At 38.1% G+C, this 25,842-nt stretch overlaps 1 protein-coding gene across 2 annotated transcripts in view; it reads right to left on the bottom strand.

Moving 5' to 3' along the window:
- scube1 (signal peptide, CUB domain, EGF-like 1) overlaps positions 1 to 14,053 on the bottom strand; it is a 226,835-nt gene extending 212,782 nt beyond the window's left edge. For both annotated transcript variants that reach the window (XM_059325535.1, XM_059325534.1), the window contains exons 1-2: positions 13,913 to 14,053; positions 4,299 to 4,421 (exon numbers count right to left, since the gene is read on the bottom strand). In XM_059325535.1, coding sequence (XP_059181518.1) covers positions 4,299 to 4,421; positions 13,913 to 14,000 — 211 coding nt within the window. In that variant the 5' untranslated portion in view covers positions 14,001 to 14,053. The remainder of the gene's footprint in view (positions 1 to 4,298; positions 4,422 to 13,912) is intronic.
- Between the last annotated feature and the right edge of the window lie 11,789 nt (positions 14,054 to 25,842).

Consider the following 25,842-nt stretch of genomic DNA (forward strand, 5'->3'; position numbering starts at 1 on the left):
CTGTCTCCTCTCAGAGGACAGAGGATCTGTTGTTATTCAGGACGCCTTGTTCAGACTGTGTGTGCCTGTCTGTCCGGTATAATAAATCACATATTATATGGCAAAGAGAAAAGACAACAGAGCTGTATAATTACACAATCAATAATCATTTAAATAAGAGGGGACGGTTAAACCAAAAATGACATCATTGTTTGTCAGAGAGTAGAAAAAATAAAACTATAAGACTAACATGGTGGTCAACATGTATAATTGTTTTAGCACTATATAAACCCACTGTAGTGCTCTGGGCTGGCCTCTGTTCCACTACTGTAACTAAAAACAATCCTTCAGCATTTCTATCACAACATGGAGCGCATGTTTGGGTTTACTTACTGTATTCGAGGACAAATTAGTGTCCACTCTAGCAAAAACATTTTGTATTTGTTATTTTTTGGGTTATTTGCCTTCATCACAATCCTACTTCAGACCAACACAAACCTAGTTCTTTTGCAAGGCTGGTATTGGTTCTCAAATTGAACCCTAACCCTGAGAACCTGTTTTCTCTTCCACAGGCTTTGTGTGCCTACACTGGCATCCAAACACATGTAAAACACATTTTTTCTGCTCGTCTTTAATGCTATGGGCAGCCTCTAGAGCTACGTCATTAGGTCACTGTAAGGTCAGTATATGTCCCCGCCGTCTCAACAAGTATAGTAACAACGGCAGACTACATGTCTCTAAACACATCAATGCCGATCATTTTGATCACTATCGATCAAGGTTATTATAGTTAAGGAAATAACGAAAACTAGAATTGAAAAAACATTTTTGTTAACTGAAATAAAAATTAAAACAAGAGTTTTTTTTTAAAAACTATAACTAACTGAAACTGTATTGTGTGGTTACAAAACTAAGTACAACTAACTAAAATTAAAGTGAAAATGTCCTTCGTTTTCGTCTCTGTCAACTTCTTTCATACGTAAACCTTTTTGGTTGATATGAAATCTATTTCATCTATCTGGTTTTCATGACTTAATAAACTTATTAGAGCTGAGATGAATCAGACAAAGGAAATAAAGGAAACATTTATTGTGAATTTTTTGAATCTCGCACCCAACAAATACCCAATTACAAAAAAACTAAAACTAACACTAAAACTAAAAAAAAATTAACTAAAACTAAGCATTTTCAAAAAATAAAAACTAATTAAAACGAGCCAACTCACTAAAACTGAAATCCAAAACTATTATAACCTTGAAATGGAGGCTGAATGCATTCTTATTAACACTGAACGTAAGATGTTAATGTTGGACTTTGTTGTAAGCTAACGCTAGCCCACTAATGTTAGCACGCTAGCGATCGCCCGCAGACGTTAGCACACTAGCCCGCCCAGATCAGTCACAATGCAGGTAAACAAATCAAATAAATGATTGATACACATTTTAGTTAGTCTCTCTCAGTGGCACCGATTTGGTCTCGTTGGTCAGATAACCCCGCCGCCCAGCCCCTGATGTAGCGATTCACGGTTCAAGCAAAGAGTTGGTCCCACTGTAGAACCAGTTTTTCTGGCCGGGAGTTGGCTCTTTCACAGTGGAAAACCAAAGAACCGCCTGCAATTGGGCACCGGCCGGGAACTGTCTCTAGTCGAGTGGTATAAAAGAGTGAATACAGCCATATTATGAGGTGGGAGCAATAATCCTTAATCATAGCTGCTTAATGAAAAATGCAGAAATTGGTCAGGATCTTTGATCAATGCTTTGGTGATCAATTTATTGTATGTATTCAGTTTCATTGGCGACTTGGTGACAGGTGATAGAAATGGCAGAATGATAATGGCTTTGGGAAAAAAAGTCTATGACTTTCTTACTAGGGTTATCAAAAGTATCGATACTCAAACATTGTATCCGGATACAATACTCATTTTTAAAAGTATCGATACCGCCAAAATATGCCAAGTCCCCAGAAGCTATGAAAATAAACAGAGCTGTGGCAGAGTACATATGTATGGATCAGGTTCCTTTTTACACCGTGGAGAAACCTGGGTTCTAACAACTTATTAAGCAGCTAAACCCAAGGTATGCTCTTGCCTAATATTGTGCACAGCATACAACCTCAAGATATTGTTCTAATTGTTATTGTTTATTGTATTTATTTATTTTTTGCACTACCTCTGACCTGAAGCTTGTTACCATAGTTGCAGTTTCTTTTTGCATAACTGTTTTTTATTATAAATATTAAACCTGTGGTTCTGTTAATTTTTACATGTTGCATTTTTCTTGTTAATAAAAATATTTCTGTTAAATTTTGGAGTCTTTGTTTTTATCCTTGTGGTATCGAAAATGGTATCGAGTATCGAATATTTTCCTGAGTATCGGTATCGAGTTGAAAATTTTAGTATCGTGACAACCCTATTTCTTATAATTAAAAATCTCTCTGGTGAGTGCAGTGCTATAACCGATAGTAATGGTGACCAAAGCTACAAAAATGAGACCCAAGTTGAGGTGAATTTCACTTCATGAAGGTTTCAAAACTGCAAAAGGACTGTAGCATAATTTATATAAAGGCAATCTGTCTTCTTATGAGCAATGGAGCGCACGGTACATGGGAAATGATTAGAGGATTACACAGTGCGTGTATGTGTGAGTGAGTGTGTGTGTGTGTGTGTGTGTGTGTGTGTGTGTGTGTGTGTGTGTGTGTAAATAAATGTGTGAATGAGCTAGGACTCCATACAACAGAGAGGGAGGGGGTAGAGAACATATCTGTGCAGTCAGTGGAGCTCCAGCTGTGGTGTGCTTTGAGGCAGAAGTGAGTGGAGGTGTGAACGCACAGCCAGGTGCTGCCCTCGTCTCACCCTGACACCCTCACTCAGTCCACTTCCTCCCCATTAATTAGGAGAACCTGTTGTGGGGGGGTTGTGAAACAGCTGTCTAACCGGCCGTTATATCAGAGGCCCCGTCTGGCACTCTGATGTCAGATGTAAACTTCAGATCTGGATCTGAGTGTGTCTTACATTTCACTTGCCTGCTCACATGTGATTTTATCTGAGGGGAATCTCTGACTGATGCTGCGAGTGACATTCCAATCAAAGTTTTTTTTGGCCACAATCCCAATATGAGTTGGTATCTGACAGTACTGTGTCCAATCCGATACACATAATTACCTAAATATTGAATAAATATGGATCTGATACTTTGGAATGGCAACTGTAGCCTACATATTTCTGTCCTTCTTGATCCAATATGGAAAGCTCTGATACAAAAGTATAAAAACTAGGGCCAGGACTTTAATGCGTTAATTAAGATGAATTAATTACACAAAAAAGAATGCGTTAAAAAAATTGACGCATTTTAATCGCACTTATTTTTGCACCGCGGAACGTTTCTCACTGGATGAGTTTCAGGCGGACCGATTATACTGGAGCACCAACTAGCGTTCATGAGTTCAGACAACAACAAACCACAGTGAACATGAAGGAAGAAGCTGATGAGAGCGCTTTGGTTGGCCCCGTGGATGATGGGACATTTTGTTACAAAAAACCAACGGATGGAAGCATCGATAAGAGCATGGTTGTGTTGCTATGCAACAAGGAATTCACATATCACCGCAGCACATCCAGCCTCAAGTATCACCTCAATGCAAAACATGTATATATATATATATATATATATATATATAGCCATAACACGGCTAGTGTGGTAGCTAGCGTGGATTGTGTTTTACTTAAAAAACCAAAGTATTATAGTTTACAGAAGGTCTACCTACCTATAGGCTACCTGAATTTCTGAAATGTACTATATTTCTAAATATGCTATAATACTTCTCACTGTTCTCAGGTCAAATATTTATATTCGATTAAAATGCGATTAATTTCGATTCATTAATTACAAAGCCTCTAATTAATTAGATTAATTTTTTTAATCGAGTCCCAGCCCTAGTAATTATACAACGCTAGTATCTGCTGAAATCATGATTCATCTTCAGCCTTCAATAAAAAAGTTGTTCAGGAGGTTTATGATAAACTCGAAAGCAAGATCATCTCTTCCCACCACCACTGACTGGTCCAACACAAATCTGTTGAACTCAATTCATTCTTTGTGGATGACTTCAAAAACTGATCTTGTGATGTAAATTGGCTTTAAATCTGCATTTATAGGTCCACATGTGTCTTAATGTTCAAATCCCAGCCACACCTAAGGGTGCTTTCAACTGTACTTGGATCAGCAAAGATCCATTTTAAATACAAAGAGTTGATAAGGCCAGAAAGTAGATGAAGGGAAGGGAGTGAACAGGAAGTAAAATGAAGGCAAAAGGACATTTACCTTCGCATTGCTTGCCATCTCCCTTGTAGCCCGGCTTGCAGATGCAGTTGTAGGACTTTGGCGTGTTCTGGCAGAGGGCGTCGATGTGGCAGTCATCTGTACCTTCCGCACACTCATCTGCATCTGCACAAATAGAAAAAAACAATACCCAATAGAGCTGAGTCCCAGTGGATACAAGAAGGAGATGTTGGGTTTGACTTAGGGCTGGGCGATATATATCGATATAAAAGATATATTGATATATTTTAAAAGAGTGATATGGAATTCGACCATATTGCATAAATCGATATAGTTCAAATTGTGCCCTGTCAACCTTTATTTAAGTTTTTTATTTTTATTTAAATGTGCACTTTATGGAGCTGTGATTCTTAAAAAAGGTACTCCTGTTGTTATACAGTATTTATGTTCACTTAAATAAACGGTTTCAATAAAACTACTTGTGACATGTCATATTTAGCTTTGACTTTGACTGAACATTTGCTCTCACTTTGCGATAACAATATCGGGATGTATATTGTATATCGATATTCAGCCTAAATATATCGGGATATGATTTTTGGTCCATATAGCCCAGCCCTAGTTTGACTATTGGATGTAGTGTTGATCAGTATCAGTATGCTTACTGACCTGATGCCACTAACAACAATCCTTAGGCTCATGAATTTTTTCAGAATAAGTAACGGGGGAGAAAAAGTTGGATAGGTACATCTGTAGGATGAGCAATTTTCTAACTCCAGTGAGCCAACACTGTCCAATGAAAACTCAATCTTGAAACCTTTAAGCTATTGGTCTGAGGAGGATATCCTCTCGGGGCAATGACCAATATGTCTGGTGTTCCAGTATAACCAGCAGATATCCAAATAACAGGTAATGGATATCGAGGCAAAGACTTCTTCTATGTCAAGTCAATGTGTCGGTCATTTTTTTATTTAGCTATTTTTTTTTTTTTAATCTCTGGTGATAATTAGAAGAATTGGTCATTTATTATATTCTTCTTTCATACATTATACCAGTAGTTCTCAACTTTTTTGAGTGGCGACCCCAAATTTAACATGCATGTTGTGTGCGACTCCCGCTCACTGAAAACATCATAGTGTACACACACCGGCATTAGCCCTAGTGGCCCTTTCAGAATTTCCCCAGAGGAAATATTCTAGTTATGTTTGATGTTTGTTTTTGACTAATTTAGTTTTAATGTTATTTAATGTGTTAAAGTTCTTATTTATTATTGTTTTATTTATTTACTTTTTTAGGTTGGTTTTGTGATTTTATTGTTGTTGTTCTTTTTCTTTTCTTTTTTTTTACTGTGTTTGTCAATTGGTGATTTATGTTGTGTTTTGTTTAAATTAAAGTAAAAATCTAGAAAATAATCAAGTAAAGTCTAGAAAAGCTCTAGATCTCTAGGTTTTTTTTCAATATCACTTTCGAGAGTTTTCTAGATCCTTCTCTAAATTTTTCTGAAGCTTTTCTAGATATGTCTAGACTTTTTTTCAATTTATTTCCTATTTTTTCCTAGAGCTTTTCTAGATTTTTCTTGATTATTTTCTAGATTTTTCTTGATTATTTCTAGATTTTTCTTGATCTTTCTCTAGATTTTTTGAAAGCATTTCTAGATATAGCTAGATCTCTTTCTGGATTTTCTAGATTTTTTTTCTAGAATCTAGAAATGCTTTAGAAAAATCTAGAGAAAGATTAAGAAAAATCTTGAAAATAATCTAGAAATATCTAGAAAGATTTTGAAAAATTAAAAGGATCTAGAAAAATCTAGAAAATGATCTAGAAATGCTCTTGTAAAAACTAGGAAAAAAATCCAGAAAAATATATTTTTTTTAAATCTAGAATATGATCTAGAAAACAAATATCTAGAAAATCAATAAAAAGATCTAGAAATATCTAGAAAAGCTTTCGAAAACTCTAGAGAAGGATAAAAAAATATTCTAGATTTTAAAAAAAAATCTTTTTCTGGATTTTTTTCCTACTTTTTACAAGAGCATTTCTAGATCATTTTCTAGATTTTTCTAGATCCTTTTAATTTTTCGAAATCTTTCTAGATCTTTCTAGAATATTTTCTAGATTTTTCTTAATCTTTCTCTCGCTTTTTCTAAAGCATTTCTAGATTCTAGAAAAAAAATCTAGAAAATCCAGAAAAAGATCTAGAAATGCTCTTGTAAAAACTAGGGAAAAAAATCCAGAAAAATATTTTTTTTAAATCTAGAATATGATCTAGAAAACAAATATTTGGAAAATCCAGAAAAAGATCTAGAAAAAACAAATATCTAGAAAATCCAGAAAAAGATCTAGAAATATCTAGAAATGCTTTCGAAAACTCTAGAGAAGGATAATGAAAAATCCAGAAAAGATCTAGAAATATCTAGAAATGCTTTCGAAAACTCTAGAGAGGGATAAAGAAAAATCTAGAAAAGATTTCGAAAAATTAAAAGGATCTAGAAAAATCTAGAAATGCTCTTGTAAAAACTAGGGAAAAAATCCAGAAAAAGATTTTTAAAAAATCTAGAATATGATCTAGAAAACAAATATTTGGAAAATCCAGAAAAAGATCGAGAAATATCGAGAAATGCTTTCGAAAAATCTCGAGAAGGATTAAGAAAAATCTAGAAAATAATCAAGAGAAATCTAGAAAAGCTCTAGATCTCTAGATTTTTTTTCAATATCACCTTCTAGGTTGTTCTAGATCCTTCTCTAAATTTTTCTAAAGCTTTTCTAGATATTTCTAGACTTTTTTCTCAATTTGTTTCCTATTTTTTTTCCTAGTATGTTCGTGTCACAGTGTGTGACATCATTGCAAGAGTGTAGAGGGAGAGAAAAAATTGTCAAAAAATAAATCATAGTGGACACACACCGGCATTAGCCCCCGTGGCCCTTTCAAAATTTCCCCTGAGGAAATTTTCTAGTTCTAAATATGCAATTGCTACACTTAATGGCAAAAATTGCACTGGTCTGTTGGACTTGAACAAAAATAAACAATATTTTTGTTGCTTAAGCTTATGTATTCAGTCATTATTCAATGGTATACTAAAAATCCATGTGGAAAAAAAATGCTTCTCACTGTTCTCAGGTCAAATATTTATATTCGATTAAAATGCGATTAATTTGGATTAATTAATTATCAAGCCTCTAATTAATTCGATTTTTTTTTTTAATCGAGTCCCAGCCCTAGTAATTATACAACGCTAGTACCTGCCAGATCATACAAACTCAGTTGATACAACGAATTTCAGACAAATAATGAAGCAGACAACAACTAAAACATCTCTCTGTCTGTGCATTTATACATTTTTCCAAGTACATTGCTATAAGTTTAAAGGTCCATTCTGACCTCCTGAGTGTGTAACAGTCAGCTTCTAGCCAGAGACTCCTTGGAAAGTAATAACTTGCTTCTTTGGGATTTGTCAGAAAAGACACAAAATTACCCAAAAAAGAATCAAATTGACCAAAAAAATACATACAATTAAGCAAAAAAGGACTCAAATTGACCAAAGAATTACATAAAATTAAGCAAAAAAGGACTCAAATTGACCACAAAATGACAAAAATGACCACAAAAAGACACAAAATGGTGAAAAAAGACACAAAATGGTCTAAGAAAGAAACAAAATGACTAAAAAAGACACAAAATGACCACAAAATGATAAAAAAAGACACAATATGACCAGAAAAGAAACAAAATGACCAAAAAAGACACAAAATGACCAAAAATAAGACACAAAATTACCAAAAAAGACACAAAAAGACCAAAAAAGAAACAAAATGACTAAAAAAGACACAAAATGACAAAAAAAAGACACAAAATGACCAAGAAAAGAAAACAAAATGACCAAAAAAGACACAAATTGACCACAAAATGATTAAAAAAACACAAAATGACCAGAAAAGACACAAAATGACCAAAAAAGACACAAAATTACTACAAAAAAGACACAAAGTGGGCAAAAAAGACACAAAATGACCAAAAACACTAAAACAGTTGAAATGATTTGGTGACCCCCCAATTGGGGTCGGGACCCCAAGGTTGAAAATAGCTGCATTATACTATAGTCTTATATACTTGCACCTTACTTTTTCAATGACTTTTCTTTTAAATGTGCAAAGAGAGAACGAAAGAGGTGTGTGTGTATAGCAGCCAAATCACAAAGCACTGGGTGCCAACGAAATAGCCCTGAGAAAATAACAGCTATTCACACCATATTTACTATTATTATGTAATTTAGCTTGTTTTAAATCTACAGTATGACAAAATTATGTAGCCTATGTTTCACCTTCGATACTCCAGGCATAAGGAACGTACACAAGGAGTTCCTAACACAGGGGTATGGACACCCCAAGGGGTTGCAAGTAAATTGCTAGGATAGCAAAAGAAAAACATATCCAACACAAAAAATCACTCTTGACCTGGTTTTAAGCCATCAACACGTGGAACTGCCAGTGGTGGAAAAGAGTATTCAGATCCCTTACTTCATTAAAAGTACTAATACCACTCTGTGAAATGACTCCACTACAGTAAAAGTCCTGCACATGAAAACATTTAACTACTTAATATATTGTTATGAGGTTTATTTTATTTTTTTAAAGTCTAATCACTTTACATGTATCATGTTTTTATCTTATAATTTGGCCTGAAAAGTAACTAAAGCTGTCAGCTAAATGTAGTGGAGTAAAATAAAAAGTACCTCAAAATCATACTAAAGTACAGTACTTGAGTAAATGTACAGTACAGTTACATTCCACCACTGGAAACTGGTGACAGTGGGTCATAAGTAGACTCGGCTGAGATAAATTTAAAACAAACTAAGTGCGAGCAAACTGCAGTATGTCGTCCAAGCATCTGAATCCAGATGTGTTGGTCGAATGTCTATGCTGAGAAGCAGGGTGAAAAGCCTTCTTTTCATCACCACTTTGTTCAAACACGCTCACACCTTTTCCAGACAGGCAGCATCAAATGAAAGCCACTGTGGTAAACATAATTTCCAGCTTTTATCGTCGTGTGTAGGGTTTAATGGCATCTAGTGGTGAAGCTGCAGAATGCCCTGCCCTTTTCAAGCATGTCAGAAAACCTATGGTGGCCTTCAGGTGATGTAAATAGGCAAAAGGGCCTCTGTGAAGCAAGTGTTCTGTAGAAATAATGTTTCGGGAGTTAATACACTTCATGGAGCCAGGTTATAATATCCCTTCTCGAGCGACCATAACTACCCGCCTGGAAGCACGCTACAAACACAAGAAGACTGAGCTAAAAACACAGCTAGCCACGGCTAATGTGGCTTTGACGACGGATTGTTGGACGGCACTGACTACAGAAAGCTACATTACAATGACTTGCCACTACATTGAAAACGACTGGCTGTTAAAGTCAGCAGTACTTCTCACCGAGAGCTTATCTGAGAGACATAGAGCTGAAAATTTAGCTGACAAACTGACCAGGCTGTGGAATCATGGGGACTCACCGGGCGTGCAATAGCATGTGTTCACGACAACGCTCGGAACATTGTCTCGGCAAACAACCCTACATATGTCAGTTGGAAATCAGTTTCGTGCTTTGCACATACTTTAAATCTGGCGGTCAACGACGGATTCGCTGCTGGTGGTGTCAACCGAGTAATTGCAGCTGCTGGTAGGTTGGTGAAACACTTCCACCACAGCACTCCAGCAACGAAAGCGCGAGAAGCAAAACAAACAAAAAAAAAAGCTACCAGCTCATCGGCTCATTCAGTCCTGCAAAACCAGGTGGAACTCTGTATGTGAAATGTTTGGCAGACTCGTAGAACAGCGATGGGCCGTGCGTGCTGTACTATCAGACCGCTCGGTGACCAAGCTTACAGATGCGAGGACGCTGGAGTGGAGAGACGACTTCTAGCGGCTGATGGAAGACATGGCACCGGCACTGGAGGCTCTCAAATGTGCAACTACTGTAATTTCTGCAGATACTGAGGTACCCATATCCAACACGTACCCAATCACATTCAGTCTGATCAACATGCACCTCAAGACGGCAGATGGAGACGGCAGCAGAGTGGCGGAATTCAAATCTAAAGTGCGCACTTCGTTTATTGAACGGATGAAGGTAAGCTATGGCCATTAATTAATTAAATTCTCAATCAACATCACATTCGAGCTCTATATTGACAGATTGTGGGGTGCATAACTTAATACTTATCACTGACACATTGTCACAGTATAAACTGCGTTTTTATGCAGTTGTTACAGTACCCTTGTCGTGTCAAACCTTATTAAATAAAACTGATGCTAGCTTTATCCTTTATTTAATTTTAGCAGGTTAAGTCTGAAGACCTCACATCAACAACACCAATGATAGCAACGATGCTGGACCCACGGCATAAGCACCTGGGATTTCTGGTGCCAGCAAGCAAGAACTCAGCTTATTCCAAGCTGCTTGAACTGGCTATGGCAGAACATGTGAGCTGCACATCAAGAGATGATGAAGCCACCACTGGAGATGATGTACAAGTCCAGGGAGCTGCACTTCAGAGGCACACTTCTGCTATGACTCTTCTACTGGGTGAAAACTATACCACCAGCTGCAATAATGACATAGAAAAAGAAGTGGACATGTTTCTCAAGGATCCCTCACCCCTCCTTGATTCCAGTCCCACAGAATGGTGGAAAGTCAATGAAGGGCGATTCCCGAGGCTGGGAAATGTGGTACGACGATATCTGTGCATACCGGGCACGTCTGTCTCATCTGAACGTGTATTCTCAGCAGCTGGCCTCACTGTAAACAGGCTGCCCACACGACTTACTCCAGACCATGTTAATATGCTTATTTTCCTGAACAAAAATACAGGGGTTAAGGTCAGGAGTGTATTGAAAACACATTGAGACAGGAATCTATCCCAACTGGTACAATAAAACATTAATTGAGAAATATAACATGCATTTTTTATTCAGTATATAAGCAATATTTTGCTTAACGTTAAAGACACCGTGAGAAATGTATGTTCTCAGGAAAAAAGCCACTTATCAGTTAATCGTCAATCGATCGATAAGGTCAATCAACTAACGATTAATGAATTAATCGATAATTTGCATCCCTAGTTCAGAATTCGCTTAATGTGCACAACGTCAGCACCTGATCATAAAAAAAGCAGCTTGAATAATTATGCACAGCGTCTCCGCTGATCATAAATATAGTGATCTTGAATTAACCGGCATGGCTAACTGTGCAGAGTGTCCGGCACCGGAGATCGCTAAGTGAACACCTCCTGCAGCAGCAGCACATACACACTGTACTGCTACAGAGCTAACTGTTAGCCTATTAGCAATTTGCAGACTGGATGCAAAGGGGTTAACATCCCCTCTGGCTCTGCAGCTGGGAGAGACTGCTGCAGGAGGACTGTGCCACTTCGACTCGGTCTTACTCTTCTTAACGAGCCTCCGGCCCCACGGCTCGTTAAGAAGAGTAAGAACGAGTCTCCAAAAGTCTCCAATAACACCAGAAAAAGTCGCTGGATTTGTCGCCAGTCACTTTCTTGAAAAATAGTCGCTAAGGGGGTCTGAAAAGTCACTAAATATAGCAACAAGGTCGCTAATTGGCAACACTGCTTCACAGGCTATTACAAATGGCGCGTGTCACTATGTCACATCCTGCATAGCGTTCTATCCAATCAGTAACCAGGCTTTTTTCAGGGGAGAAAAACGGCCCTGCTCTTCAACAGGGACAAAAAGTCCCTATCAAAGTTCGCTCCAGACTGCTCTTATTCAAATTAGTGGCGTTTTGGCGAGTGACAACCGCCTTGTTACGGGTATTGGGCTGTAGTGGAAACAGCCCTTATATTCAATAGATCCCCTAAATCCTACACACTGTTCCTTTAAGTTCATCTGTGTCTCACAGTCCACCAATTTTATAGGAGTGTAATACCAAACTGAACCCCTTTAAGCTTCGGATCACCAGCCAAAAAGAGTGGGAACCTTTAGCCTTTACTTATTTCTCTTTTTTGGTTTCAAAACAAGTTGAATCTAATCCTGTCAGTGCAATTCACGGCTATAAATGTGCATGTAACATTGACTCGTCCAGATCCCAGGACACCCATGCCAAATGTGTCAGCCAAATTATGTTTTTGTGTGACAATGAGTGAGAGCTCTAAAGTCAAGACCCAGCCCCATAAAACATGCAGAGGACAGAGGGTTTAACGGTTTCCTAATTGATCAGGTTATTGATAGAGAAGCCAGTCACATCTGGGCCTGAATCCCAGGGCGGGAGGCCAACTCATTACACACACACACACAGAGGGAGGGAGGACCCAGGGACAGATATAGAGATGTTTTGGTCTCTCCTGTCGTATCTATCGTTCAGCAGAGCTTTGCATCAGCACACTGCTCCTCTACCTCCATCAGAGTATAAATAGCCTGTGTGTAAGTTAGGTAACCCGGCTGGAAGCTGCCTGTGGTTCAGCCCCTGCTCTCAGTCTGGCACTCTGCCCGGCTCAGCTGTATAAAGACAATAAATAAACGATAAAATGGAATTTACAATAAATATTTTTCCTGTTAAAAAAAAAAAGTCAGTGAGTGTTTTATTGGAGCTGAAGTGAAAAGAGGGAGAACAAAAGTAGCAACAAGTCTTTTAAGAGATGTTTTTGGTGAAATGCTGCAAGAAGAGGCACACTGTTTCACTTTAGATCCTCTTCTGTGCAGCAGTGTGTTTTATAAACCCTGGTTCTGACAAAGCCTTTAGTGCATGGTGGCTCACTGTCTCAATATTGACTCCTGGTGCATTCACAGAGGTGGGACGCTGCTGCTGCTGCCTGGTCGATATTGGGCCCTTGCTGCCTGCCTGCCTGCCTGCTCCTCCTGGGACTTGGACTGCTCTCCTGCCACTACCACCACCCCCATCAACCTCCATTAACATACACACACACACACACACACACACACACAGCCTCCACCTCCCTCCTCCTGCTTCGGACGGGCCACCAAATCCGGAGACAAGATGCTCTCTAGCGGCTTGGCGTTACTTGGAGTCGGTAAATCATTTGCACCATTTTACGCACGGTGAAACATTAAAACAGGCAGCCCTCTCACTCCAATGAGTGCTTAACCCAGGGAGCAAGCTGCGGTTTCCGATTGAAATTGACCTTTGCGCGCAGGAAACCTAAGTTCCACTGAAGTCTCTTAAACCCACTGAAAATCCATTTTGCGCATCTCAAATGCCTTTGGCGTAAACTGCGATGTAAAACTGACTTACTACCAAGACTTTAACATTAATAGTTCAAGCACGATTTGACAAATAAGCACAGAAAATGCATTTATTGCACAGAAATGCGCGTAAATGTGAGTTTTTAGCGGCATTGCGCGTATTGTTGCACCATTACGACACTAATATTAACTCACAGTGGCTTAAAAAAGTATATTAAAATATTATCATAAAACTTGCCTTGTGCACGTATTATTTACTAGCAAGTTTTAAGTGTCCTACATGTGCCTTATGATTCTTTGTTAAATTAATGAGCTCGTAAGAATATTCACGGTAGTTTTTCACTCATGTTGCCATCATTTTCCCGTTAAGCCGGTAACACTCAAGCCACCGAAAAGTGCATTTGAATGCGGACAATAAAGCGAGACAGAGAGGAAAGGGGAGCTCTTACCTGCGAGTCCGACATTCCCCATCACCCTGCAAGTATTTATGAGGAGGATAAACAAACAAACGTCCCGGGAAAAACAAGCGCTCCCCATGCTGACAGACGGTGTGAGGATTCAGCAGGGCTTTTCTGGGGGTTTGGACTGTGTGTGTGTGTGTGCGTGCATGTGTGTGTGTGTGTGTGTGTCTGATACGAGAGGAGGAGGACCGCTTTTGGTGGACTCGCGGGGGGGGGGGGGGGGGGGGGGTGAACAGCAGGAGCGAGAGAGAGAGAGAGAGAGAGGAGGCAATCCGAGCATTCTGATTGGCTCGTTTGTGCCGGGGGGGGGGGGGGGGGGGGGACAGAGAGAGAGACAGAGAGAGAGAGATTTAATAAGTAAAAATCAGCGTCATGTAAATGAATGGTTTATTTGGAGAGAAAAAAAGTGTAATCATTTTAAATTGTTAAATCCAACAGTCCAACAGTTGCCACTTGCCCTGCCCTAGATGGTTTGCTTGGATGGTTTTATACTATAGGGCCGGGACTCAATTAAAAAAAAAATCTAATTAATTAGAGGCTTTGTAATTAATTAATCGAAATTAATCGCATTTTAGTCCACCACTGGGTCATCAACTACATTTGTCCAAGGACCAAACTTTTCTAAGCAGACACTGTGGGTGCCAGACTTTCATATAAAGAACGTATAATGTACTTATTCTTAGTTCGCCTATCATTGTTGGATATCTTCACTTTCTGGCTGAATTCATGCTATTTTTTTTGTCTATATCAGTGTCATCATTCTGGACTCCCCATGTTTTTTTAGGAGTCTGTTATCTAGATACCTAGATATCTAGATATCTAGATTATCTAGATAAGTAGAAAATGCTCTCAGACTTTTACCAAGGAGGCATGTCACTGAGGAGTGATGGTTAAAAACTGTCATTGTAAATATGTTAAATACCAGACCGCATTTTTTTCCCAACTCACATTTTCTCAATTTACTATGTTATTATTCTGCTGATGATTTTTTGCCTAAAGTATCAGGGGGCCCTGGCCTTCACCTGCAAGACTCAAGATGACCACAATGAAACATAAAACAGCAAGAAAGGCACACACAATTACCTGAAAAAGACACAAAATGACTAGGAACAGAGCAAAAATGACCCCAGAGAGACACAAAACAACTTCAAAGGGACTCAAACGAACTTGAGAGAGACACAAATTGTCCACAAAGAGACACAGAATTACAACTAGACTCAAAGGGACTACAAAGACACAAGAAAATGACCCCAAAGAGATTTAAAATTACTATAAAAGAGAACCAAGATGCCCTTAGAGAAACAAAGAAAAATAAGAGACACAAAATGACTAAGGGGCAAAACACACAAAAAAATGACAAAAGACCAAAATGTTTACAAAGTGCCACAAAACTACTACAAAAGGATCCAAAATTCAACAGAGACACAACTGCAAAGGAACTCCAAGGGACTAGAAAGAGAAAATAAATTACCTCAAAGAGACACAAGTGAGGGCAAACGGGTAAAATAAAAACAGCAAGTAAAGAAAACTAAAAAAACCCAAAACAATTAGCTGAAAAAATTACTACAAAAAGACACAAAATGACCTCAAATTGACAAACAATAATCAAATAAGAAACTACAAAAGGCACAAAACAACTACAAATAGGCACAAATGGCCGCAAAGAGACCCTTAATGACCTCAAAGAGACAAAAAAAGGGGCAAAACAACCAACTGTAAAATACCAAAACTCTTACAAAGTGACACAAAAAATTACAAAAGGCACAAAAAGACCATAAAGAGACACAAAATGCAACAAAGAAACAGGAAACTGTTGTGTATCAACTACAAAGACACAAAAAGAAAAAAAGATTAGATTTGAGAATAGTCTGTACTGTTACTTGTGTATTACTAATGTTACTTATAACATTAAAAGTAAATCTAAATCCTCAGTGTCCCCTAACTGTGCACCCTAAGGACTCCTACATTTCCGGAGACCATAGTTTTGGAACCATGTGGGGCGGGCATTAGGCCTACACTGCATCAGTGTAAATAAAGAAGCACACACTCAGGGTATATCAAAGAGTCCATGAAGGACTTTACCTTTACTTCTTCAATACTAAAGCCTCCTAAACCAAGGCAGGCTCGAGGAGGCTTTGAAGGATGACAAAATAGTGACACCTAGAGGTTCAACAAGGGATTAATATCTTTATGTAGCCATAAATAAATGACTGGAATGAATGCATACTGTCCCAGCATAAGAATCTTGTTGGTTAATGCAGCTATTCTCAACCTTGGGGTCCCGACCCCAATTGGGGTCGCGAGATGTTTTCTGGGGGTCGCCAAATCATTTTGGAAGTCAGCTCTGTCTCCACTGTGTTAAAGTGTTCATGTGTTAATGTGTTTTAGTCTTTTTGGTAATTTCATGTCTCTTTTTTTTGTCATTTTGTGTGTGTTTTTTTTTTTCATTTTGTGTCTTTATTGGTCATTCTGTGTCTTTTTTGGGTCATTTCGTGTCCTTTTTTTGGGTCATTTTGTGTCTTATCTGGTCATTTTGTGTCTTTTTTAGATCATTTTGTGGTCAATTTGTGTCTTTTTTGGTGATTTTGTTTCCTGTTTTTGGTGATTTTGTGTCTTTTTTGAGTCATTTTGTGTCTTTTTTGCTCAATTTGTGTCGTTTTGTGGTCATTTTCTGTCATTTTGTGGTCAATTTGAGTCATTTTTGCTTAATTTTATGTCATTTTAAGGTCATTTTGTGTCTTTTTTGATCATTTTGTGTCATTTTGTGGTCAATTTGTTTCTTTTTTGGGTAATTTTGTGTCTTTTCTGACAAATGCCAAAGTATCAAGTTATTACTTTCCAAGGAGTCTCCGGCTTGAAGCTGACTGTTACACACTCAGGAGGTCAGAATGGACCTTTAAACTTATAGCAAAGGACTTAGATTAAAAGTAACAATAAAGTATAAAAAAATGTATAAATGCACAGACAGAGAGATGTTTTAGTTGTTGTCTGCTTCATTATTTGTCTAAAATTCGTCGTATCAACTGAGTTTGTATGATCTGGCAGGTACTAGCGTTGTATAATTACTAGGGTTAGGACTCGATTAAAAAAATGTATCTAATTAATTAGAGGCTTTGTAATTAATGAATTGAAATTAATCGCATTTTAATCGAATATAAATATTTGACCTGAGAACAGTGAGAAGTATTAGGACTAATTTGAACTACTTAATATACTCTTAAGTGGTTTATTTGAAGAAAATTGTTAAATCCAACAGTCCAACAGTTGCCAGTTGCCCTGCCCTAGATGGTTTGGTTGGATGGTTTTAATTGTCAGTACGATATCATTAACTATAGGGCCGGGACTCAATTAAAAAAAAAAATCTAATTAATTAGAGGCTTTGTAATTAATGAATCGAAATTAATCGCATTTTAATCGAATATAAATATTTGACCTGAGAACAGTGAGAAGTATTTTTTTTTCACATGGATTTTTAGTATACCATTGAATAATGACTGAATACATAAGCTTAAGCAACAAAAATATTGTTTATTTTTGTTCAAGTCCAACAGACCAGTGCAATTTTTGCCATTAAGTGTAGCAATAGCATATTTAGAACTAGAAAATTTCCTCAGGGGAAATTCTGAAAGGGCCACGGGGGCTAATGCCGGTGTGTGTCCACAATGATTTATTTTTTGACAATATTTTCTCTCCCTCTACACTCTTGCGATGATGTCACACACTGTGACACGAACATAAAAAAAATAGGAAAAGCAAATTGAGAAAAAAGTCTAGAAATATCTAGAAAAGCTTTAGAAAAATTTAGAGAAGGATCTAGAACAACCTAGAAGGTGATATTGAAAAAACATCTAGAGATCTAGAGCTTTTCTAGATTTCTCTTGATTATTTTTTTTAGATTTTTCTTAATCCTTCTCTAGATTTTTCGAAAGCATTTCTAGATATTTCTAGATCTGTTTCTGGATTTTCCAAATATTTGTTTTCTAGATCATATTCTAGATTTTTAAAAAATCTTTTTCTGGATTTTTCCCTAGTTTTTACAAGAGCATTTCTAGATCATTTTCTAGATTTTTTTTAGATCCTTTTAATTTTTCAATATCTTTTCTAGATTTTTCTTAATCCTTCTCTAGAGTTTTCCAAAGCATTTCTAGATATTTCTAGATTTTTTTATGGCTTTTCTAGATATTTGTTTCTTTAGATCTTTTTCTGGATTTTCTAGATTTTTTTATCTAGAATCTAGAAATTCTTTAGAAAAATCTAGAGAAAGATTAAGAAAAATCTAGAAAATAATCTAGAAATATCTAGAAAGATTTCGAAAAATTAAAAGGATCTAGAAAAATCTAGAAAATTATCTAGAAATGCTCTTGTAAAAACTAGAAAAAAATCCAGAAAATATATATATTTTTTAATCTAGAATATTTCTTAATCCTTCTCTAGAGTTTTCGAAAGCATTTCTAGATATTTCTAGATATTTTTATGGATTTTCTTGATATTTGTTTTCTAGATCATATTCTAGATTTAAAAAAAAATCTTTTTCTGGACTTTTTTTCTAGTTTTTACAAGAGCATTTCTTAGATCATGTATTATTATTATTATTATTATAACCCAATAATATATTTGGAATAGCTGTAATGGGTGATCCTCATGAACATGATACAGCTCATAGAAATCCAAGAGCATTGAATACATATTTTATTTGACCCTTTATAACATATAAAATCTAAAGTCACTGTTTAATATGAATTTATAATCTCTTAAAACATTTTAAGGTGTATATATAAATATATATATATATATATATAGTGCGTAGAAAATTTCGTGTCTGTACAACATTCCTGTGCTGGGGGCTTAATTTTCTTGATTTTCGAGGGGGCGCTGTTGAGTCATTTTGCCACGCCCATTCCCGGGACCACTAGAATACGTAAATTTCAGCGGTGATGTATGGATATTCCAAAAATGGAGAGTTTTTGAATATGATAAAGGCCCCAAAAAGGCGATACATTTTCTGGAAGACAAAGAATAATAATAATGGACAGACCAATTACAATAGGGTCCTCGCACTTTCAGTGCTCGGTCCCTAATAACTAGGCCTGTAAACAAGACTGAACGGGACCCAGCAGAGTGGAGCCGTTGGGGGAGGCCACGTCAGGCGCGACGATGTGGGCTCAGTCCCTATGCGTACCAAATGGCATGTCTCATACCACTATGCTCGGGGTAGGTGTTAAACATGTTACTTGCTGTTACCAGCAGGGGGCGCTATGACTGTGTGTCAATATTGACATGCGGGTGTGTTCATTGAACAACAGAATGAACAATGTATGGTCAAGTTAGCCAGTCTGGTGTTAGATGGCGAGACGCCATATCTTGCCGCCATGCCACGCCCACATAGTGTGACCGTCAGTAAAGATTTAGGATTTGGGACTGATTGGACAATGTATGGTCAAGTTATACAGTCTTGTGTTGTATGGCGAGGCACAATATTTAGTTGCCATGTCACGGCCACATAGTGTGAGGGTCAGTAAAGTTTTTGAGAACTTTTGTTCCCAAAGGCCTTGTGATGGTACTGACCAAGTTTGAAGTCAAGGGTGTTAAATCTGTAGGAGGCGTGGATATAGCATAAGGGGTGGGGCTTTATGAAATATTGTTATGTAGAAGTGTTAAGGGCTGGACTCTGATGAAGCATGAGAATTTTGGACCAGATTGGACAAAGTATGGAAAAGTTATAACAATCTCGTGTTTTATAGCGAGACGCCACATTTTGGAAATGGGCAAAAACAGCAGGAAATGGCATTTTTGATGCAAAATGGCCGACTACCTGTACGTTTGAGGGTATGGGTTCTTGAGACTTTTTGGTGCGTCTTCCCATGATACATGTATCTACCAAATTTCATGTGTCTACGACCTTCCTGCGCGAGGGGCTGAATTTTTTTGACTTTCAAGGGGGCGCTGTGGGCTCAGTCCCTATGTGTACCAAATGGCGTGTCTCATACCACTGTGCTCGGGGTAGGTGTAAAACATATTATTTCTTGTTGCCAGCAGGGGGCGCTATGACTGTGTGTCACTATTGACACGTGGGTGTGTTCTGGACTTGACCCTAATGACTTGTGTGAAATTTGGGACAGATTGGACAATGCATGGTCAAGTTATACATGTCTGGTGTTAGATGGCAAACTCCATATTTTGCCGCCATGCCACGCCCACATACTGTGAAGGTCAGTAAAGGTGTTGATAAATTGTGTTCCCCAAGGCACTTTGATGGTACTGATCAAGTTTGAAGGCAATGGGATTAAATCTCTTGGAGGAGTTATGTAAAGTATGCAACATGGTCATTTGATGAAAGGGGGCGTGGATAAAGCATAAGGGGCGGGGCTTTATGAAATATTGTTATTTACAAGTGTTAAGGGCTGGACTCTGATGAAGCATGACAAGTTTGGATCAGATCAGACAAAGAATGGAAAAGTTATAACGATCTTGTGTTTTATGGCGAGACGCCATATTTTGCCGCCATGCCACGCCCACATAGTGTGACCGCCGGTAAAGCTTTCAATAATTTTTGATCCCAAAGGCCTTGTGATGGTACTGACCAAGTTTGAAGTTGATCGGGTAAAATCTGGAGTTTGTTAAAGTATGCGAGCTAGAAATGGCAGAAAACGCTGAATAGTGCGATATTCAAACCAAGATGGCACACTTCCTGTTGGGTTTGAGGTATGGCTCTAAGAGGCTTTTTGGTGCGTCTCCACATGATTCATATGTGTACCAAATTTTGTGTCTCTACGTGGAACCTACTGCTCGGGCTAGGCGTAAAAAATGTGACTTCCTGTTGCCAGCGGGGGGTGCTATGACTGTGTGTCAATATTGACACGTGGGTGTGTTCAGGGCTGGCCCCTCATCACGTGTAAGAAATTTGTGACAGATTGGACAATGTATGGTGAAGTTATCCAGTCTGGTGTTAGATGGCAAGACGCCATATTTTGGGCTTCACAGGGAAATTATTATGTAGAAGTGTTAAGGGCTGTACTCTGATGAAGCATGCGAAGTTTGGAGCAGATGGGACAAAGAATGGAAAAGTTATAACGATCTTGTGTTTTATGGCGAGACGCCATATTTTGGCGTCATGCCACGCCCACATATTGTGAAGGTCAGTAAAGGTGTTGATAAGTTGTGTTCCCCAAAGCCTTATGATGGTACTGACCAAGTTTGAAGTCAATGGGATTAAATCTGTTTTAGGGTTAGCCACAACCTTAACCCTAATTAGGGTTAAGGTTGTGGCCCTAACCGTTATTACCGACAGTCACAATATGTGGCCGTGGCATGGCGCCAAAATATGGCGTCACGCCATAAAACATGAGATAATTATAACTTCTCCATTCTTTGTCTGATCTGCTCCAAACTTCTCATGCTTCATTAGAGTCCAGCCCTTAACACTTCTAAATCATAATATTTCATAAAGCCCCGCCCCTTATGCTATATCCACGCCCCCTTTCATTAAATGACCACATTTCATATTTTAATGAACTCCTCCTACAGATTTAACCTGATTGACTTCAAAGTTGGTCAGTACCATCACAAGGCCTTTGGGATTAAAAGTTATTCAAATCTTTACCGACAGTCACACTATGTGGGCGTGGCATGGTGCCAAAATATGGCATCTCGCCATAAAACACGAGATCGTTATAACTTCTCCATTCTTTGTCTGATCTGCTCCAACCTTCTCATGCTTCATCAGAGTCCAGCCCTCAACACTTCTAAATGATAATAATTCATAAAGCCCCGCCCCTTATACTATATCCACGCCCACTTTCATTAAATGACCACATTTCATATTTTAATGAACTACTCCTACAGATTTAACCTGATTGACTTCAAACTTGGTCAGTACCATCACAAGGCTTTTGGGATCAAAAGTTATTCAAATCTTTACCGACAGTCACAATATGTGGGCGTGGCATGGCGCCAAATTATGGCATCTCGCCATAAAACTCGAGATCGTTATAACTTCTCCATTCTTTGTCCGATTTGCTCCAAATTCTCATGCTTCATCAGAGTCCAGCCCTTAACACTTCTAAATCATAATAATTCATAAAACCCCGCCCCTTATGCTATATCCACGCCCACTTTCATTAAATGACCACATTTCATATTTTAATGAACTCCTCCTACAGATTTAACCTGATTGACTTCAAAGTTGGTCAGTACTATCACAAGGCCTTTGGGATCAAAAGTTATTCAAATCTTTACCGACATTCACACTATGTGGGCGTGGCATAGCGCCCAAAATATGGCATTTCGCCATAAAACACGAGATCGTTATAACTTCTCCATTCTTTGTCTGATCTGCTCCAACCTTCTCATGCTTCATCAGAGTCCAGCCCTTAACACTTCTAAATCATAATAATTCATAAAGCCCCGCCCCTTATACTATATCCACGCCCACTTTCATTAAATGACCACATTTCATATTTTAATGAACTACTCCTACAGATTTAACCTGATTGACTTCAAACTTGGTCAGTACCATCACAAGGCCTTTGGGATCAAAAGTTATTCAAATCTTTACCGACAGTCACAATATGTGGGCGTGGCATGGCGCCAATTATGGCATCTCGCCATAAAACACGAGATCGTTATAACTTCTCCATTCGTTGTCGGATCTGCTCCAAACTTCTCATGCTTCATCAGAGTTCAGCCCTTAACACTTCTAAATCATAATAATTCATAAAGCCCCGCCCCTTATGCTATATCCACGTCCACTTTCATTAAATGACCACATTTCATATTTTAATGAACTCCTCCTACAGATTTAACCTGATTGACTTCAAAGTTGGTCAGTACCATCACAAGGCCTTTGGGATCAAAAGTTATTCAAATCTTTACCGACATTCACACTATGTGGGCGTGGCATGGCGCCCAAAATATGGCATTTCGCCATAAAACACGAGATCGTTATAACTTCTCCATTCTTTGTCCGATCTGCTCCAAACTTCTCATGCTTCATCAGAGTCCAGCCCTTAACACATCTAAATCATAATAATTCATAAAGCCCCGCCCCTTATGCTATATCCACGCCCACTTTCATTAAATGACAACATTTCATATTTTAATTAACTCCTCTTACAGATTTAACCTGATTGACTTCAAAGTTGGTCAGTACCATCGCAAGGCCTTTGGGATCAAAAGTTATCAAAAGCTTTACTGACCGCCACACTATGTGGGCGTGGCATGGCAGCAAATTATGCCGTCTCGCCACAACACACAAGACTGTATAACTTGACCATACATTGTCCAATCTGTCCCAAATTTCTCATTTGTGATGAGGGTCCAGCCCTGAACACACCCACATATCAATATTTACACTCAGTCAGAACGCCCCCCGCTGGCAACAGGTAGTCGCATGTTTTATAATTAGCCCTAGCAGTAGGCTTCATGTAGAGACACAAAATTTGGTACACACATGAATCATGTGGAGATGCACCAAAAAGCCTCTCGGACCCATACCTCAAACCCAACTGAAAGTCTGCAATCTTGGTTTGAATTTCGCACAATTCATCGTTTTTTCTTATTTCCACCTTGCATACTTTAACGAACTCCTCCGACAGATTTCACCTCATGGACTTCAAACTTGGTCAATATCACAAGGGCTTTGTACTTTGGGATCAAAAGTTATTGAAAGCTTTACCGACTGTCACACTATGTGGGCGTGGCATGGCGGCAAAATATGGCGTCTTGCCACAAAACTATACATCCTTATAACTTTTACATACTTTGTCCCATCTGATCCAAACTTCTCATGCTTCATCAGAGTCCAGCCCTTAACACTTCTAAATAACAATATTTCATAAAGCCCCACCCCTTATGCTTAATCCACACCCCCTTTCACAAAATGACCACGTTGCATACTTTACCAAACTCCGCCTGCAAATTTAATCACATTGACTTCTAAGTTGGTCAATACCATTACAAGCCCTTTGGGAACATAACATATCAACACCTTTACTGACCTTCCAATATGTGGGCGTGGCATGCCGGCAAAATATGGCATCTCGCCATAATACACCAGACTCTATAACTTGACCATACATTGTCCAATCTGTCCCAAATTTCCCACACCTGATGAGGGTCCAGCCCTGACCACACCCACATGTCATTATTGACACACAGTCATAGCGCCCCCCGCTGGCTACAGGAAGTAACATGTTTTACACAGACACGCCATTTGGGACGCATAGGGACTGAGCCCACAGCGCCGCGCCCGATGTGGCCTCCTCCGACGGCTCCACTCTGCTTGGTCCTGTTCAGTCCTGCTTGCAGGCCTAGTTATTTTTGTATCTTTAGTAAAAATAAAAATAAAATGTTTTTTGTGTGTTTTGGTTAAAAAAATGTGTGTGCTTTGGTGTGTAGGTCAAAATGAAAAAAATAATGATCAGGTCGTATAGGTGAGGTTGTGCTGAAAGAAATTATATCAAAATAGCATGGTGAACATTTTTTATGCGATAAATACCGGCAGAATGAAAAATAGTCAAAAACCAACAAAAAAGCCTCAAATTCTAAAGCATGGGTCTCAAACTCACGGCCCGCGGGCCATTCGCAGCCCTTGTGACGATATTTTGTGGCCCCCACCTTGATATGAAAGTTTAATGGCACTTTACCTTGTTGTGTGTGGAAGGTTCCTTTAATTACTTTTTTTGTAATTTTGTCTTTTTAAAAAAAAAAAAATTGTGTCTTTTTTTAATAATTGTGTGTCTTTTTAAATAGTTTGTGTCCTTTGTTGGTCATTTTGTTTCTTTTTTAAGTAATTTAGTGTTTTTCTCTTTTTTGGTAATTTTGTGTCTTTTTTGGGTAATTTTGTGTCTTTTTTAAAAAATTGGTTGTTTTTTTTTGGTAATTCTGTGTCTTTTTTGGGTAATTTTGTGTCTTTTTTGTCATTTTGTGTTATTTTAAAGTACTCCAGTGTTTTTTCAGTCATTTCGTGTCTTTTTTGTAATTTGTGTCTTTTTTGGTCATTTTGTGTCTTTTTTTGCTCATTTTGTTTCTTTTTTAATAATTTAGTTTTTTTTTCCGTCATTTTGTGTCTTTTTTTGGTAATTCTGTGTATTTTTTGGTCATTTTGTGTCTTTTTTTGTAATTTTGTGTCTTTCTTTTTGGTCATTTTGTGTCTTTTTTAAAGTAATTTAGTTTTTTCAGTCATTTGGTGTCTTTTTTGTAATTTAGTGTTTTTTTTTTGGTCATTTTGTGTCTTTTTATTGGTAATTTTGTAATTGGTAATCCACTTTGTGGCTTTTACTTGCTAAATCGTGGAGATTCAACCTTAAAGCATCTTCTTCCATTTTTACAAATATGTGTCAGAGTGCTGATGCCAAAGACACATCCATGTTGTGAACTGTTTTTGAAATTGCGCCGCTGAATTTATTTATTTATGTATTTATTTATTTTTATTAAACTGATAGCGCAATGACGCACAGCTGCACACTCCGAAGGCTGTCCCATTTGTGCTTTACACCAGTGAAAGGAAGGATTCTTGCCTCGCCTCCGGAGGACCCGACTCCGAAGGAAGGATCCTACCACCTTTACTTCTGTTATTCAGATATGAACCGCTGTCTGCTCAGTCTGATGTGGAGTCGGAGATAAACAGACAAACAGCGCCATCTGCTGCTTAGGCTCCTTCAACGTCACTTTGGACTGCCCCGCCCACTTCAACGTGTTCTCATTTCTATCCAATCACAGAGAGAGGAGAGGGTGATGCCTTCAGGAGCAACACATTTGTAAGCTCTCATTTGCTTTATTTTATGTATAAATATACTACATTGAAAACAATTGTATATAGAACAGCAGACAGCTGCTCCAATATATATGTATCATAAGAAATAAATAAATAATAAATACACCACAACAAATTAAGGTTATTATTAGTAATGCCAGTGAAC

The sequence above is a fragment of the Centropristis striata genome, chromosome 22 (genome assembly GCF_030273125.1).
Source record: "Centropristis striata isolate RG_2023a ecotype Rhode Island chromosome 22, C.striata_1.0, whole genome shotgun sequence".
Lineage (NCBI taxonomy): Eukaryota > Metazoa > Chordata > Actinopteri > Perciformes > Serranidae > Centropristis > Centropristis striata.